The sequence below is a fragment of the Parambassis ranga genome, chromosome 16, assembly GCF_900634625.1.
Source record: "Parambassis ranga chromosome 16, fParRan2.1, whole genome shotgun sequence".
NCBI lineage: Eukaryota > Metazoa > Chordata > Actinopteri > Ambassidae > Parambassis > Parambassis ranga.
Window position 1 is genome coordinate 9494203 of NC_041036.1, and position 17554 is coordinate 9511756.

At 41.7% G+C, this 17554-nt stretch overlaps 3 protein-coding genes across 3 annotated transcripts; all 3 read right to left on the reverse strand.

The window, feature by feature from the left end:
* Window positions 1-1236: 1236 nt before the first annotated feature.
* On the reverse strand, window positions 1237-4652 carry tmem147 (transmembrane protein 147). The gene is made up of 8 exons (XM_028425599.1): window positions 4550-4652; window positions 3982-4078; window positions 3593-3662; window positions 3418-3483; window positions 3215-3351; window positions 3039-3123; window positions 2729-2850; window positions 1237-1962 (listed from the first exon to the last, which is right to left on the reverse strand). Exons 2-8 carry the CDS (start codon window positions 4056-4058, stop codon window positions 1842-1844), a joined length of 678 nt encoding a protein of 225 aa, XP_028281400.1. The 5' UTR covers window positions 4059-4078; window positions 4550-4652; the 3' UTR covers window positions 1237-1841.
* A 314-nt stretch (window positions 4653-4966) lies between these two features.
* On the reverse strand, window positions 4967-6615 carry LOC114448900 (macrophage mannose receptor 1-like). The gene is made up of 3 exons (XM_028426140.1): window positions 6346-6615; window positions 5585-6233; window positions 4967-5501 (listed from the first exon to the last, which is right to left on the reverse strand). The coding sequence occupies exons 1-3, from the start codon at window positions 6414-6416 to the stop codon at window positions 5301-5303; spliced, it is 921 nt and encodes a 306-aa protein (XP_028281941.1). The 5' UTR covers window positions 6417-6615; the 3' UTR covers window positions 4967-5300.
* A 1490-nt stretch (window positions 6616-8105) lies between these two features.
* gapdhs (glyceraldehyde-3-phosphate dehydrogenase, spermatogenic) lies at window positions 8106-17225 on the reverse strand. Its single transcript, XM_028424621.1, has 11 exons — window positions 17085-17225; window positions 11145-11204; window positions 10759-10855; window positions 10370-10476; window positions 9758-9848; window positions 9545-9663; window positions 9380-9461; window positions 9135-9286; window positions 8882-9044; window positions 8678-8775; window positions 8106-8582 (listed from the first exon to the last, which is right to left on the reverse strand). Exons 2-11 carry the CDS (start codon window positions 11171-11173, stop codon window positions 8513-8515), a joined length of 1008 nt encoding a protein of 335 aa, XP_028280422.1. The 5' UTR covers window positions 11174-11204; window positions 17085-17225; the 3' UTR covers window positions 8106-8512.
* Window positions 17226-17554: the final 329 nt, after the last annotated feature.

Genomic DNA, 17554 nt, shown 5'->3' on the forward strand with positions numbered 1-17554 from the left:
GGGAGAAACATGGCAACTACTACTACACACAAACTGTACATATTCTGTGTGGCCTTGTTTTTATTTCACTTCCCTCTGTCTGACTGTAACCTTATAAAATATTTTTATGTTCTTTACACATGTTGCATGAGAACTGTTCATCAGCAGTCTGTGAAGTGATACAACTGCTGGGGTGATACATTAACTGTGTAAAAGCAGCCCTTATGTGGTTTATCATGCTTTATTGAATTACACGACTTAGATGTCAATTAGATTTTTTTTTTTCAGAAATAACAACTTCAGCAGCATTCCAGTCTCATGAGGATTTAATTTTTCCTAATCTAATAATTCTAATCTCTCTAGTGGGCATTAAGTGGACACAATGTCACCCAGTATTTTACATGGGCAAAGATAAGTGGAATAAAGTTACATTTATTTGCTGTAACTTGGCTTTGTATTTGTAACTATAAATGTGTTAAGGTTTCTATATCTGATGGAGAGATATAGTTAAAAAAGACATGTTATGTGTGAATTTCCTCTTTGAGTGTCATGAAATAGAGAAAATGAGGAAGTCTGTTATGTACAGAAGATTTTAAGACCTGCAGTTGTACTTGCTCAGTTAACTGTTGTATAAAAAGAGGACGTTAGAAGCAGAGTAAAGAGTAATATGAATATTAAAATAAAACTGTGTGTTTACCATTATAGGAGTGTTTAATGTTATAGGAGTGGCATGGAATGGGGTGCTCCACTGTGTATCTAAGCATAATGTGCTTGAAGCAGTCATGAAGGTCTATGAAAGGCAAATGTACGTATATGGAGAGAAGATCAGAGAGAATAAATGACTTGAGCTTGAGCCCTTTTTTTCTTTTTACACATTTTTCACTGGATTATCCTTTTTCTCTTTTTCCCATTCATTATCACTTTTGTTGCACCCCCCCCCCCTTTTTTTTTTTTTACAAACCTACCCCAGCTGCTTTCACTCCCTTCCTCTCAGGAGGCCTTTTCCATTTTGCTACGGACATGTTGTTCCTTCTCTTCTAAGGGTTTCAGTGTAACAGTAGGAGTGTGGGAAGAAACAGGTTTTGCTATTCATCTGCAGGATGAAACGAAACTAATGCAGGAAGCCAAATGTTATACGGGATAAAGGCTAACTGCACGATTTTAGACCATTTTTTTTCCCCATCTTTCCCACAAATACTTACAGTTTTTAAATGCAGCTGATCATTTACAACAGAACTTCTGTCTGATAGATAAAAATGCTGAATTAAAAAGACATTTATTTATGTGAAAAAAACAAATTATAGGTCAATGTTATAACAAAATGTGGTCATAATACATCATGGACCTCAGTTTAATCCAGTTTGGATGATGATGATTACATAAAAGTTTAGGTTTTAACTTAAATAACTTGATAGATTCTTGGTCACATATAAACTATTAAGAAACTGTTACTGTCATGTAATTCACTCGACTAATAAAGCATTTTAGCTGGCTCAGTGTAAAACATGTAGAAAACAAATGTTATTTACTAACTTTTATTTCAACGCTGGTTGACCTGATACAAAATTCACATTTTCATGAAGCTACACAGCTACAGTAAGCCCGTCAAGTCACAGAAACCTCCTGATGTCTCCACTGCAGCATCAGATGATGGGCTGAAAGTGGACAAAGTTTTCTATCACAGGTCCACACCTGAGCCGTGGTGTGTACCTTTGTATCGGTCAGATCAGCCCCACTAATCACAATAAACATTTATTTTTCAGCAATCTTTAACATTGACACCAAGACTGTCAAGTTTCTGATTTATCCCGGTCCAATGAAGACCGAACAGAATGTCCAAGGTTCAACAGAGGGTGCTTTGCTTAGTTGCTGTGAACCAGAGTGACAAAGAGGAAGAGTGAGCAGAGAGAGATGGCACCAGTCAGCACAGACTTCACCAGCAACACTGTCCAACTGCCCAACAGGAACACATGGACAAACAACCTGAAGATACAACAGGGAGAAATATTAATACAATAGTGTTTAGCATCCTTCAGACCAACAGATAAGCAGTCAAATCAAAATGACCAAAAAAAAAAACACCAAAATACAAGGCAAAGCAAAAATATTAGTATTATGGTTTACATATATCAAAACATAACACATAGAAAGTAAGAATAAACACAAATGCTAAGTTTAACAAAAGGTCCAATCAAACAACAGATATCCAAAGGCTGGTTTTAATGCAAAAGTAGATCCTTTAGACCAGTGTGTCATTAGAGATCATCAGGTGTGCAGTGGGAAATTATCCAATTTCACTTAATTAGTCCGAAAATTATTATTCATTTACATACATAATTTGTTTGAGTTCATCTATGCCAGCAAGTTTAGTGACAGGCAAATACTCCTAGAGTTAGATAAGTGAACAAATGTTTGCGTCAGTGCCAGCACGACTGACACCTTAAGATATAAGATATATATTAAAGCCTACATAACCACAGAGACAGAGCTGACATGCCGTTGTGTAAATTAGATAAATAACATAAGGCTAGTTAGTTATTCTAATAAAATGACAAGATCAACCTGTATATTAAAAAAATGCAAATGTGAGGGGTGTGTGTGTGTGGAGGGGGCAACTGATAATGCTGCAGTGTTATTGTAGTGCCCTCCTGTGGTGTACTAAATAAATCGCAGATCTCTCTCACACACACACACGAAACCTTACTTATGCATGGAGATTTAAGTGTGTGTGAAAACATCCAGCACTTACTCCATTAAGAAGCCCTTGTAGACACACAGTGCAAGCAGTACAGTAACAGGCAGCCTGAAGCTCTTAGGGAGATCATATCTCGTGAACATCCAGACCACTGCTGCCATGGCGATGTAATGGACCTAAAAAATACACAGAATCAACATCTTTATATTTTCATGTAAACAGGTCCAAACATAAAAACTATAAGACAATGGCAATAATGAACTGGGGAAAATATAATTATGTGAAGATGCAGAATCAGAGCACAAAGAGATCAAGGACAGAAGCTACAAGAAATAAAGATGATAATAATGATCAAACTACTCACCAAACTAATGTTGGAGTCAAAGCTCATCTGAATGTATTTCCAGTCAAACTCAATCCCTCTGGCTCCCACCCACAGAGGAAGACACCTGTGGAGAACAACGACAGGACACAGACAGTGAGGTTTGGCATTTATAAATGCAGAATAGTGTCCCCCGAATGAACAGTGTTACTGCTAACCTCGACATCACAAGTTCTGCTGTTGCCCAGCCCATGGCAGCTACCATGATCTTGTACTCTCCTTTACCAGCATTACGAGACATGACAAGATGGAGACCCAGCAGGTCTGCAAGGTCCACTGTGGCCTTCATAAATTCCTGGAGCGCAGAGCAGTCTCATACACAAACATATTTTACATAATTACCAATGTGTGACACACTTACCCCGACAAAGTCATAAATCCCGGCTCCTCCTTCCCATGTAGGAAAAAATGTAGCAAGGAACAGCATCTGAATAACAAAAAGAAAAGTACAGTTAGATCTTCTACTCTTTCCACACTGGTTTGTTTTGACAGCTTTTGTCATTTTAGCCCCAACAATGATCCAGGGGCTCACTCACCTTACAGAGCTGGACAAAGAGGTAGGTTGCTCCAGCCTGGACACATCTCCAGAAAGCATTGTACTCTGAACTAAACATCGAACACACATATTTCAATAGTACAGTATGTGTCAGCTTAATATGACATAATGAAGTCAGTGCAACAGTGACAGACAAGGCGTACATCATACATGTGAATGAACACAGTCCCAAATTCAAGAGAACACTACTCAGATCTAAGAAGATTAGAAGGACCCTCCCCAAACCAGACGACACTAAGAAGATTACTAACAAAGACTTTCCTGTTCATGAACATGTTACAACATGAAACAGTCAACACATGCTTATTACTAGTCTCCATTTATACTAAAAATCATCAATCACATCAATGCAATGGTGCTGATACTTACAGGCCACTGCACTTGTACGTTATAAAATATGGAAAATATGCCAGAGCAAAGCAGTTTCCAAAGTGAAAAAGTGTCATGATGTCAAAAATCCAGCTCCCTGTTGACAGAAAGCAAAAGAAATAAACAACAACAAAAACAGGGGTTCATGAAAGAACAGGTTTACTGTGTAACTAATAATTATATTAAATTACTGATTGAGGCTTTTATAACTTTATACCATTCGCGTCCTTTAATACCAAATGTACTGTATTAAAGGACCGCCGAGGATTCATGATTATGTATTGAAGCTTGACGCTAATCGGACGAAAAGGCCGAAAAATAAAATAACAGGTGTGTCATTACCGTATTATAATTAAGACATTTTAGGATAAAGTTAATAAATCGTGTCTGCTTTGAAGGAACAGAGTAATCTGTATATTAGCTGGCTAAGCTAAAATCGCCTCACTGGTACAGACACGCCGCCACATTTAGCTCCCCAGGCTGAGAATAAACTCTACATTTCGATGATAATCATTAATTCCCATTCCACACTTTGTCTATCTCAAAAGAGGTTATAGCCGAAACTTACTATTTTGAAGAGCTGAGAGTAAGAAAAACGTCAGGTTAACAGATATGTGCTTGAATGACACACGGAAGTACGCTTGGTCCCACTTCAAAATGCATCCGACAATGTCAAATGTAGGAACCTAAACTTTGTTCCGCAGGATTTTCCCCTGTGTACAGCGCTCGAAACGTTCAGCAAACGGTACTTACCGTAAAACGCAGACGAAAAATACTCACAACCAAAAGATTAATATATAGACTTTGTATTTATAGCTTTAATTCAAAAGTTGACCTACTCACAAGAGTAGTAGACAGTAGACAAGCTCAAATAGGCAAAATAATAAATAAAATGTGAAGGATTAGTTTCACACTTTATTAAAATCACAGCAACTAGTGCATAAAACTAATGAAATGAGCTCAGACATGCAAAATTTCCTCTCATGTTAACTATAATTTGACGCTGTGTGCTAATTTGAGTTTCATTTAAATATCAAATGACATTTGTTTACTCGTTTCTTCAAAAAAGGGCATTTGTACTGATTTAAATTCAAATTACATTTTTGCAAGTCAAAGCCAGCTACTTAGAAGTGGTTGTTCAACTATGTATGAATAACCTTCATACATCTTAGATGGTGCCATCACAAATAACAGAACAATTTAAGTTAAAAGATCTATATTAGAGCCTACATAAGTCACATGTGCACAGAACTCAGGGGTATAATTATCAGTCCTACACTACTGACAAAGCAAGACAGCAGCTAATATTCTTTCTTTTACTACTCTAATTTCGTGTAGCAGATGAAATTCCTTTTTTGTGAGCAGTCCCTGATGATCCAGTTGTTTGTGCCATATTTGGACATGGTCCCACAGTGTCTCACAGTGTTGGATGGACAGTCCGGCAGCATTTCTTTTTGTCCTGCTTTCTCTCCATTTAACCACCACCACTTCCCTCCGAGGAAACGCAGGCCCACCCAAACCTGAGAAACAGAAACAAGGAATCTTTCAAGACAAAACTTTTATTTACAATTTAGTTTGACCCCCTTTTTTTAACCCCTCAAACCTCATCAGTGGTGGCTCTGTAGATCCGGTCACGGACATAGTTGTAGTCAGACATGTCGGTCAGGCTCAGGAGGTCATAGGATTTCTTGCAGGATTCTGTGCTGTTGTTGCATGGTTCTTCCATTTTCTGGCAGTACTCCAGGGCAGCCTCCCACGTCTTGTTCTCCTTCACCACCACCAGGTTGTCGTCATAGCAGAGAAATGAAAGCTTTTCTGAGCACACATTGCTATGCCACCTTCCAGACAGGAGCAGGGGGTTATAATATAAAGAGCCACAGTCATCATTGAGCGGCTCCCCTGGTGCCCAGTTTCTGTAGTTTGAGGTAATATTTTCAGCCCATCTCCAGGTTTTATCAGATTCTTGGTACAGTCCAATCCAGCCAATTTCATTCAGTGCATGTGTGTTCTCCCTTGTGACGGTGACTAGAACACCATCACTTTTCTGGCAGAAAATGGAAGCTGCACTCCAGGTTAACTTGTCAGTTACATATCCAACTTTGTTTTTGTCAGAGCAGTAGAAACCATATAGATTAGAACACTTGACATTGTGCCACATGAGATCTTTGTCAATGACAGCACAGTATCTACTCTGCAAAAGAAACCAGGAGATGCTCTGTGAGAGGTTGTCTCCGGCAGTCCCTTCACCAGTTCTGAAACAAACAAACAAACAAAAAACCAAATACAAAGTTTAGCAAATGAATTTTGTTTTCAGCCAAAGAATACTGAAATCTTGATATGAGGTGTTTCTAACGGGATACTCACTTCAGATTTATCCACTTCCAGGGTGAGTTTTGCTCAGTATATCTGCGCAGACCGATCCACACAGGTTGCATGACCTTAAGATCTAAAAGCAGCCACTTAGCCACTGTGTCTCCCTCCACTATATCTAGAGTAGCCAGGTCAATGTGCTCCCTCTGACAGTACTGCCTCGCCTCTGTCCAGTTCTTAGGCTCAGCAAAGTGATGGACTGAGGTGTGTACGTTTGCTTCTAAGCAAAGAGCCGCAATGAGCAGGAGGGAGAGCACCAGCTCAGGGCTGCTGCTTTTCTCCATGTCTGTCAGCCTCTGTCAGAAGGATCCATTTATGTGGTCAGGGGCAGCTAGTCTGCTCAGTCAGTGGCACCTAGGCACACCTTTACAGACCCACCCACTTCTGCTGTTACAGTGCAGGCGGAGCATACCTTCTATTAAGGTAACTTATCCAGTAATCCACATATCAGTGGATGAGATTTAATTAAATTTAATATTATGGAAATTAATTTCTTTCTTTTTTCTAGTTATCTATTACCTCATTGTCTCAGTCTCTCTCTCTCTAGCAATGTAGCAACTCTCTAGCAACTCCCTCTCTGTCCATATTTCATATTTATCCTCATGTCGTGTGAGTTTGTGCTTTGCAGCCTGTTTGGGTCTGTGCTGGGGTTCTTCTGTTTATCTGCTGTTGTACTGGTCTATTGATAATCTTATCTGCCTATTGCTTGTTTTTAAAGATGAAAACATAAAGATACAAGTAATATTTTTAACAATCAATCTGTTATTCCCAGCATACAGTCAAGAGATGTGCATGAATCATGGCATGTAATCTTAAAATGTGAAAAAACAAATGTCAAGAATGGGGGGGATTAAAAAAAAGAAACAAAGTGCAGTCATTTGTGCTTCTATTCAAATTCTCTATATTCAAATCCAGTCTTTGAGCTTGAACGGGGAAATGAGCATGCAGGCTAATAAATAAATTTGAATCTTATTTGAAAAAAGATGCTAATGACCGCATCCATGTGCTGACCTCTACCCAAATCATCCTACATTGGTTTGAAAAATAGTACATTGGTGCAGAAACACTCTGTCAACACACTATGTGCTTCAAACTGTAGTTCCCTCTGTTTGCAGTAAAGACAGCTCATGAGCTAAAGGATCGAGGCTCATGAATACCACATACTGATAATCTAGTTAAATTAACATGTATAATGAGAGACAAATACAATTCAATGATTGTCATATGCTTATGCATATTTAGGAAAAGACAGACCAGACACCTTAATAATAATAATAATAACAACCCTGAGCATGCAGCATTTATTACATCATTATGTACTTATGTAACTCTAACTGGCTTTTAGTGTTACTGCAGATTATTAGATTATTTAAATGCATCTCTTCATTCAGTATTCCCACCCAAAAAGCTGTCAAGATTTTAGAGTCAAGAGGGTGTGATGTTTAGAAGCAAGGTAGATGCATGGGGCAACAGGGGGTGCTGCAGCAACACTTAACCGAAGAAGAAAAAAAAGTTTCCTCTCTTAGGAGGAAGTAACCCTGCAGAGGAAAGGAGAAGCAGATGGGAAACATTTCTCAATACCACACAGGAAGCTTTGCTGCAGTGCCACCAAAAATACAGCAGGTGGCTATGAAGGCCCCCTGCAAACCTCTCCATCTTTCTCCCTGCAGGAAGGTGCAACAACTAGGTTGTTTTTATTGTTCTTAATATTGTCAGTCAGTATAGAGGTTGTGTGTCACAAGAAACAAGCCAGCTTGAGGTTTTTCAAGTTTTATTTTTTCTCATTATTCTTAAGCAGAGTTACAGTAGGTCTGCCTCTCAGCTTCCTCCTTCCACTCATAATTAAGCCTTTAAAACACACCAACAAGAAGATGGATACAGTAATTACCATTGTACTGAGCCATAACAACACATCTAAAGTGGCGGTGGGAGGTGGAGAGGGGGCACACAGGACACAAATACTTTCACTGACCAATCGCCTCATCATTAAAGGAAAACAGATCAACTCAAACACACTGACGCTGCTGCCTACGTATACTGTAGAAGAGCTTAAGGGCCATGATGCTATGACTTGGCTATGGGTGGGGTTTGTGTGTAAAAGAGAAGGGGGTGGGGTGAAGATGTGGTCCCTTTCCTGACGTCCTTTCTGAAAAGGAAGCGCCTACTCCTTGGAGTGCATGTACAACAGCAGGTCAGCAACACGGTGGCTGTAGCCAAACTCATTGTCATACCTGGACAGACAGGGAGTAAAAAAGAACAAAGGGATGAATTAGTCTGCATCTTATTTTATGATGTGTGAGGCTGAACATTTAGAAAACTCACTCACCAGGAAATGAGCTTGACAAAGTTGTCGTTGAGGGAGATGCCGGCGCCAGCATCAAAGATGGAGGAGTGAGTGTCACCGATGAAGTCAGAGGACACAACCTGCAAAACACAAATCCAGTGAGCTATGATGTAACATGACGCACCTATTCAGTCACAGTCAGAATAAAGGCGGCAGACAGCTGCTCTACAGTGTGTATGTAAGTACCTGGTCCTCGGTGTAACCCAGCACTCCCTTCATGGGCCCATGTGCGGCCTTCTTAACGGCTTCCTTGATCTCAGCGTAAGATGCAGGCTTGGAAAGGCGGCATGTCAAGTCCACCACTGATACATCAGCCACAGGCACCCTGAAGGCCATGCCTGTCAGCTTACTAGAAAGAGAGAGGACAAACTTAGCTTCTTACAGATATTCCTCCATTACAGAAACACATCCAACATTAGACCGAGTGTCATCTCTTTACCCGTTGAGATCAGGGATGACTTTGCCCACTGCTTTAGCAGCACCAGTGGAGGCTGGAATGATGTTCTGGTGGGCACCACGGCCGTCACGCCAGGCCTTGGCGCTGGGACCATCAACTGTCTTCTGGGTGGCTGTGTATGCGTGGACTGTAGTCTGTAGACAGGAGTGAAATGACATGAAAGATCAATAACATCAAAGGCTATAAAGACAAGTGTGTAAAACTTTGAGTACTACATTTGGACTAACCATGAGAGCCTCCTCGATGCCAAAGTGATCATGGATGACTTTGGCCAGGGGGGCCAGGCAGTTGGTGGTACAGGAGGCATTGCTATCAAAAGGAAGACACATATATTTAAATAATATTTCTTTGATTTCTTCATGAAAAAATTGTAAACATCTGTGATGAGTTACCTGACGATGGTCATAGATGAGGGGTCATATTTGTCCTCGTTAACTCCCATAACAAACATTGGGGCATCAGGTGAGGGTGCAGACACAACCACACGCTGTGCGCCGCCCTCGATGTGAGACTGTGAGAGAAGAAGAGTGGAAGAGCCCACGTTAAAAACTGGACTATGAGGGAGTCTCTGTGTTAGTTGTCTTTGAATGTGTGTATGTACGTACAGATGCCTTATCCACACTGAGGAAGACTCCGGTGGACTCAACGACATATTTGGCTCCAGCGCTGCCCCAAGGGATCTCAGCTGGCTTCATGCTAGAGTCAAAAACAGAGTCAGACTAAGATGAAAGGACTCTGCTACTCTTGTTAGTATAGCACATTCTGTGCTGTCAGAATTAGTGTGCAGATCCTTTGGTTGGAAAGGTACCCAAAACTGAGACACACAGTGTTTAAACAGGCGATGTGAAATAGGAATGTCTCTTCTATAACTACGCTTCAGTTGGCATTGCCTTTTCCAGAGCTGAGACGCCATCACTGAATAGACTAAAAAAACAGCTGGCACAAAGGGTGGAGCAGGGAGTTATTGGAGTGAGGCCCTGGGCAGCAGACTGCCTCATTCCACTGCCAGGAATTCACTCAGAAAATAAAGATCAGCATGTCAAACTGGCAAAAACTCAAAAGGGAAATATGAATAAAAGTATTTAATCTACCAGTAAACTTCTTTACGACTGGTTTTATAATAGATAACACTGTCAAAACTTAGAGAGGATAGAAAAATCCTCCATGATCTATCAGTCGGTTTTCAGCCTCTTCTCCGCCGATTGCCAGTAACTTACCATTGGAAGACGGAGATGGCGTTGCCGTCAACGATGAGCTTGCCATTGTCTTGGGCGACCTCGCCATTGTAACGGCCATGGGTGGAGTCATACTTGAACATGTAGACCTGTCAAGGTGAAAGATGACAGAGTTATAGTGGTGTGTTTGATGTATGTGTGCTTCTGTTACATGGTTGCCAGAATTACAAATAAATTATAATGTTTGACTCAGCTGTGAGTGGCTGTACAATCTAGTGTGTCATTTAAAGAGTCTGTAGTCCTGGTAGTGATTACTATCTGAGTGTGTGTGACAATAAAATGTGTTCAAATGTGAGGATAAGTGCAAAATAAAATTACATGTCAGTAAACTGTTAGGTGAAGATCTTGAATAATTGTATATTGTTTCTCACCATGTACTGCAGGTCAATGAAGGGGTCGTTGATGGCCACAACTTTGATGCCTTTCTGAAGGCAAGCCCTCAGGACCAGACGGCCAATACGACCGAATCTGCAGAGAGAGACAGAGATTATAAAAATAGTTATTGTACGGAAATGGTGGGAAATTTCCTTCCTCCACCCCAGGGACCAGTTAGGGGTCTTTAACAGACTCAGAGGTTTGTCCAACATGAAGAAGACCTGCTTATTAACTCTAAAAAAATGTAGCTACAGCTGCCTCCCTCATGGATCAGTAAACATAATTATAGTAAACAGGTAAAAAAAAACTACTGTGCAGTTAATATTTAATAGAAATCCATGTATTGCTGTTTTTTTACCATCTGTATGCATTTCAAACTCACCCATTGATTCCAACGCAGAGGTCTGACATGGCTGCTTTTGCTCAGGGGGTATGGAGTCACCTGGGGGGCAAATGAGGAGTGTTGAAACCCACATATCAAGGCTGAGGTAAATGATAAGAGAGCCAGAACCACATATTTTTTGACTAACTCAAGGTATAATTTATTAACCACAAGAGATGCACGGGTAGAGCCAAAAAGCCAAAATGTAGTGTAGAAGTGTAAAAATATGAGCCAAGCTAGAACAAGAGGCTGAGTGTGTGGAAGGGTGTGATCCTGTTTATCATCGGAGGAAGAAAAATACAGGCAGTGAAATGGCAGGTTTCAGAGGCAGCTGGAGGTGGGAGGAGCCACATCATGATGGGACACGTAGAGGGAGAAAGCGGGACGTGTGTAGGCTGCAAACTGAGTGGTCTGCAGAGTGAATGGAGAGGAGGCCTGGCCTTGACACAACTATGTGACCTCCTTTACCCTCTGCTTTCCTCTCTTTTTCATAATGTGTGCACTCAGCTACTGATTTGTCCTCTCCGCCCCTCCTTCCTTATCTTTTCTACCGCTTGCAATCTTTCTCATTCTTAACAACTGCCAGCTGTTTACATGTTTACTGAGACATCATAGAGATAACGAGTGATATGAATTGTATCAATACATGAAGATACTTCAACAGATACGTGTCGGACCCGAAGCTACTGTGAGTCTCTGTGTGACAGCCACTAGAGTAAGTACGGGCAACACAGATTGTCCTTGGTCGTCATTTTAGACTACAGTAATCTCCTAATCTGTTGTGTGTGTGTGTCAGTGGCAAGCCTGTAGGACAGCCTGTCGATCTGGTGAAATGCATTATGGGAGTACTTTAAATAACCTAAAGGGGCAACCAGATTAGAATAAATCACCTCGCTCTCTCTCTCGTTCTCCCACAATATGATCAATGCTAAATGACAACTTGGAACATTTTAACCTGAATGTATCCACCCTGCTGTGTTATTCAGGACAATATGCAAATGATATTGCTAGAAGGGTTTTCCTTTGTTAGTCACCAAATCAATTTATTGACCTGTGATCTGTCAGCTGTGAACTACTATGGTTATGCCTTTTTTCCATGATTATTTCTTGTCCCCTATTTGCAGTACTTTCCTTTCAGCAGCCATTTTGTGCTCTGTTGCAAGCATCTACAGCACAAGGTCAGCAAAGGAGAAAGAGCGACAGAGACAGAGAGAGAGAGAGAGAGAGAGAGAGAGAGAGAGAGAGAGAGAGAACATACAGTGTGACCATGATGTTCTCAGATTTCTCTATTGTCCATTCACAAACCTTTGCAGTGACCTTCTTTATTTCCCTTCTTTTTGAACTTTCTTTCTCCTTTCTGCCTTCTTTCCTATAATTTATCTCACCCCTTTTCTCTCTCCCAACAGTTGCCCTGGGTTTCCAAAGACAAAATGACTACACTACTAACAAATGACCCTGCTTTACACATAAAAGACATTTCTGGCAGAACTCTCAGAGAAGTGCTTCCTGAAGTGGAACAAACAATAGCTTGCAATGTGCCTGTTCGATGTTGGGATCAGGCCCACCATATTTCTATGGAAACCAAACTCTGGGTTTCCATACTCTAGAGGGCCTTTTGCATTTTTATGTTATTATATAGGATCTCTTACATACTTCTCTAAAACCTTCACAGAAATGAAATCACAGGTTGAAACCATCCTCTTTTTTACCAATCTGTTCTGCTGCCTTCAAATGCAGAGCAATCGACTCTGGTCTGGTATTCAGCACCCTCTGACAGCCCTCACACAGACATGCCAGGACTCACAGAGGCAGCATTGTGCAGTGCAGTAACACGTTTTTAACGGCAGCTTGCAGTCTGCTGACATTCATTAAAATGTGAAAGAGGCAGTAAGACATACTACATGTATTAGGGTTCTTTCAACATCCGGAACTACCTTTTACAGATATGTTTGGTGCTTCTGTTCAAATGGACACTAGATTAAGTCAGACTCCAACTCAGGGAATGCCTTAATAAAATGGTATGATCACTGTGATGGTACCATCCTTGTTTGACAAAAATCCCTTATTTAGTGTGTTGCTGCTTCCTGTCTACCTGCACTCTTATAGCTGTAAATTTGTCTCTGTCTGTGCGGTTAAGCACCCGTCTGACATGTCCCCTCCCCTCATGTCCACAACCCAAACTAATCATTAAAATTCAGCACCCTCCCTCCATCTCTCCATTTGTCGCCACTCTTTGTGTGTCTAGTCCCCTGCTTTTTAGCACACCCTGCCCTCCCTCTGAGCTGCGACCTATTTTCTAACACAAATGGTGCGTTTAACCATTGCAGGTGCAGAATTCTGCGTCTGTGTAGTATGTGTATGTGCACTGTGATGACCACTGCAGTAAAGATGTCTCATACCTGGTCAACTAGAGAACAGACAACCGGCTCTATCCGGTGGTATAATTTCAGAATTATAGGAGGAGCATGACACCATATTTCAGGCACATCTTCTGATGTTGAGCACTGACACTTTGCACCTTCCTTTTTTCTGTAATATGTCAGCAGCAGTGTTTGGATAATGTTGGACTCCAATAACTGGCTATAAACCCTTACATGGACAGGGCAGCAAAGATGATCCTGTGCATGACCGTGTTCTGGTGTTATTGTATTCAACAAACTGAGCGAGTCACATATTTCACTTTATATGTCCAGGAGAGAATGAGTTAAGATAAAAACTTGCATGCTCATTCTTCGATTTGTGCCTTTGGCAGACATTTGCCTGTGAGAGAATGAACTCACTGACTCTGCTACACCCCCAGAATTCCTCCTTCGTCCACCCTGCTTTCAGCCTATACAAACCTTGCCATCTCTCTGTCACACCCACTTTCTCTTCTGTGTTTTTCCACTGCAATGCGTTCATTGGCCAGAGGCCAGACAAACTATCCAATTAGGTAATGTCTTTTCTTCTTGCCCGCCTCTTTGTGAATCTCATAAATATAAGCTAGACATGTGCAACTTTCAGTGAGCAAGTGAAGAAACTTTTTTTTTCATCCCTTCTTCCTTTCTTTTTATAGCCTCATCGCTGAGGCGATGTCTCTTTGCTGCCATAAGCTAGTCAGTTAAATGTCCAACACCATCACATCAAACTGTCAGACACACAAGCACCACAGTAGGCTGTGTGTCCAACTCAGCAGGCCTCGCCTCGTGCTGACAGGCCTAAGGTTCCTATCAGACATTTCATCAATAGCAATTAGATATGCAGCCAAACACAGACAATACAGGAGCCTGGGTTGGTAACATTAAAACATATGGCTTAATGTTGTACGCATAAACCTCCACACACTGCAACTATCATTAATTAGTAAAGCGTCCTGTATCAGACTGCAGATGACTCGCCAGGAGAGAGATCCGTGACTGAGCAGGGGTAATACTGGCCCTCACACACACACACACACACACAGCCCATGGCTATATTGTGTGAGCTTGTGTCAGCATGTAGATTACTAAGATCCTCATCTCACTGAATAAGTATAACGGGGTATAGTGTGTTTGTTACTCATTTGATATGATTCTAGCCATGCAAAAATATGCAGACATATAGAAATATAGGCTTTGCAAGACATATGTAGGTATGACTCCTTATGTGCCACATTTCCAGTGGTATAGTGTGCTTCCTTAAACTGGTGACAGAAAGCTGAGTCACTCTGGAGTTCCTTCTCTCTCACACACAGACACACACACACACACATTCTGGACAAGATGGCTGCAGTGCACGTTGGTGTAGGACACTCATACTAAGACCACACTGCCTTTCAGGGGCAAACATGAGTTAATCTAGAGTTAACGACTCATAACTGACTCACCTGTTTGTAAATTACACAAAGTTGGATTACTGGAAATCTGTCTGTGCTGATTTTGATCCTAAAAATCTTCCCTGAAAGTGGGATGGGATAAAGGAATAGGAGTAAATGAATAAAATGATGTGCAATTCACACCTCTTTATGTTACAGACACCTCACAGCCTCTCACTTATATACATCATAAGTCTGTGTAGGCTGTAGGTCTTGTTATACTAGTTGGCTTTAGATAATCTCATTGACTAAGAGTTACTCTTGGTCAGAATGAAAGGCAGCATGTCAGCCACCTCCATTAATGATCACACTAATAACTGTTAAAAACACATATTCTTCCCTACAATCCCAGACAACCTTTCTGAGGAGCATAAGCTCAGCTTGCAGACAGGACCTCTGGGCTATGCTGCTATTTGTGACCTTCAGGGGCCTTCCAGAAGATGTGTGCCTGTCTGTCTGTGACGTTGTATTGATTAAACGATGTCACATTTAAGATTAAAGCGGAGGAGCTGGACAGCATCCCTCCATCAGCTCTGGGCCTGCTGTGACCTTCACCAGCTGGAGTGATGACCTTCAACATGTAGCCAGACATGGCCTCATCTGCATGTTCCACACCTGCATGACATGCATCAAAGGAACTGGAAAATGACACTCATCTCATCTAATATTCAATAAGTGTATGGTGTGGTTCAAAATAGTTAAATAAATGATGATACCTTATCAAGCATGTATTAAATATTAAAATAAGTCAATATATCTCCCTTTATTATTGTCACCACAGTAACAGAGATATGTTGTTCCACTATTCATTATTCATATTCATAGCTATTGATCGTCATCTTAAAGCACTTGATATCTGATGTATGCTAGGCCTCTGAAAAATCCGCATCAACAGGTCTGCCGAGTCAAACTGCGGCAGAATCATGCGACACTACTGTGCCTCTGCCCTTCAACAGGACCAGAGGGAGACTTCTAGCATGTATTTATTTTTATTTAAGGATCGATTTGGACGTTTTTCGTTGCTTGTTTGATAGGAACAGTGAGCAGAGGCAGAAACGAAGCCATGTCGGGGCAGCCCGGCATCTGCTCGGGGTGTCTGTGGATGGAAAGGTGATTCAATCGTCCCGTTTCGCTTCTGCATCTGCTTCCCCTTATGGCGTGAGCGCAACTCATCCCTGGATGGCGTAACGTCGTCAGACTTCATCATGAAGACAGAGGGAGGCACGTAGTCTCACCTCTCCTCACGCATGCGTCATTTCATCCTAAATGCGCTACTGCAGCAGCAGAAACAGTAAAGTATGTACTTTTACTGCAGACCTATTGATGTTACAGCGTCTACCCAGGGCTACATGTTAGCGGATCTGTGTGAAAAGCCGCAGAAGTACACATTTCTGAGCTGGATTACATAACATGGAGCCTAATCCACTTCCGCAGATGCAGCCAATGTCACGTTACCCGCTCGGTAGGAGACGATGTAGCCTCAGAATGAATGACTACATTATGAATGAGGCATACATAACAGCGTCCTTCATGTTTCCATGAGGCGCTTTTACTCCGTTTCTACTGTGCTGTGTTTGAGGATTTCAGTTCACACACACGCTGATTACTCAACAGCCTGTCTTCCCCTCCAGACAGCAAGGCCATGCCCGCATCCCCTCCCATCCTCCCGTTTCTCTTCCGGTAGCTACCATTAAAACCTGCATCCTGCGAGAAAGGCTGATTTAAAGAGGGATAAGGGACCCTATATCGCTGCCTGAACGCATCGCATTACTTTATGGATCTTGTAAAGCTTCATACTAATAGACAGACGGTTCAAGTGAACTTGAACGCAGCGTACAGGATACAGGATGTAGCTTTACACTGTCTTCCGCAAATCCTGCGCAGTTTATGCAGATCTCACTCACTAAATGATGGATGGTTTTTAGGTCCAGTACCGTTGCAGCAATAACTCAAACCAGACGTAAAGCTGGTGAACGTAAAGAGTGTATAGATAAAAAAAAACGTGGATCCAGCCGTCATATTTCCGTGTGCAAACCTGTATATATGAATTATTATGGAGATTAATAATATGGATTAAGGTCTGATAGCAAAGCAGTCTTGCGGCTTACCTCACAGCTGATGCTTCTTGAATCTGTGTGCGCAGTTCACGGTACCGCCTTCCGCTTTTATACAAGACACGTGCCTCGGGGAGGCTAGTCGCCCTAGTGACGTGACGTCACGCCATCCATCGCCGTCAGTATCCATTCGGAACGAGGGACTGGTCACGACTGTCTCTCAGCGGCTGCCATAGTAACCAGAGAGATGAAACAGTGATCTGGTTAACGTCTTATTCACACCGCTTGTTCATAAGATCAGAGACTATACGAGACATCACAGAGCATCATGTTTAGAGACAGACTGACAGAGGGGACAGAGACACACGGAGGGAGGCCAGCGTGGAAGGGGGGAGGGGGGTGATGATGATGATGATGATGAGGCATTTTGTCCCCATCACGCACACTCGCGCAGGCGGATATGATGAAACACTAGAAACAGGTTGCTTAAAAGAAACTCTGTGATACACAATGGCGATGAACGT

Coding starts and splice junctions, on each gene's coding strand:
- gapdhs (XM_028424621.1), bottom strand. CDS start 11,173: ATGTCAGACCTCTGCGTTGGAATCAATGG. Junction 10,477..10,758: donor TCATTGACCTGCAGTACATG/GTGAGAAACAAT, acceptor TCACCTTGACAG/GTCTACATGTTCAAGTATGA. Junction 8,583..8,677: donor TTTGTCAAGCTCATTTCCTG/GTGAGTGAGTTT, acceptor CTGTCTGTCCAG/GTATGACAATGAGTTTGGCT.
- tmem147 (XM_028425599.1), bottom strand. CDS start 4,058: ATGACACTTTTTCACTTTGGAAACTGCTTTGCTCTGGCATATTTTCCA. Junction 3,663..3,981: donor ACGTACAAGTGCAGTGGCCT/GTAAGTATCAGC, acceptor TTCGATGTTTAG/TTCAGAGTACAATGCTTTCT. Junction 2,851..3,038: donor TTGACTCCAACATTAGTTTG/GTGAGTAGTTTG, acceptor TGTATTTTTTAG/GTCCATTACATCGCCATGGC.
- LOC114448900 (XM_028426140.1), bottom strand. CDS start 6,416: ATGCAACCTGTGTGGATCGGTCTGCGCAGATATACTGAGCAAAACTCA. Junction 6,234..6,345: donor TGGAAGTGGATAAATCTGAA/GTGAGTATCCCG, acceptor TGTTTGTTTCAG/AACTGGTGAAGGGACTGCCG. Junction 5,502..5,584: donor ACAGAGCCACCACTGATGAG/GTTTGAGGGGTT, acceptor TCTGTTTCTCAG/GTTTGGGTGGGCCTGCGTTT.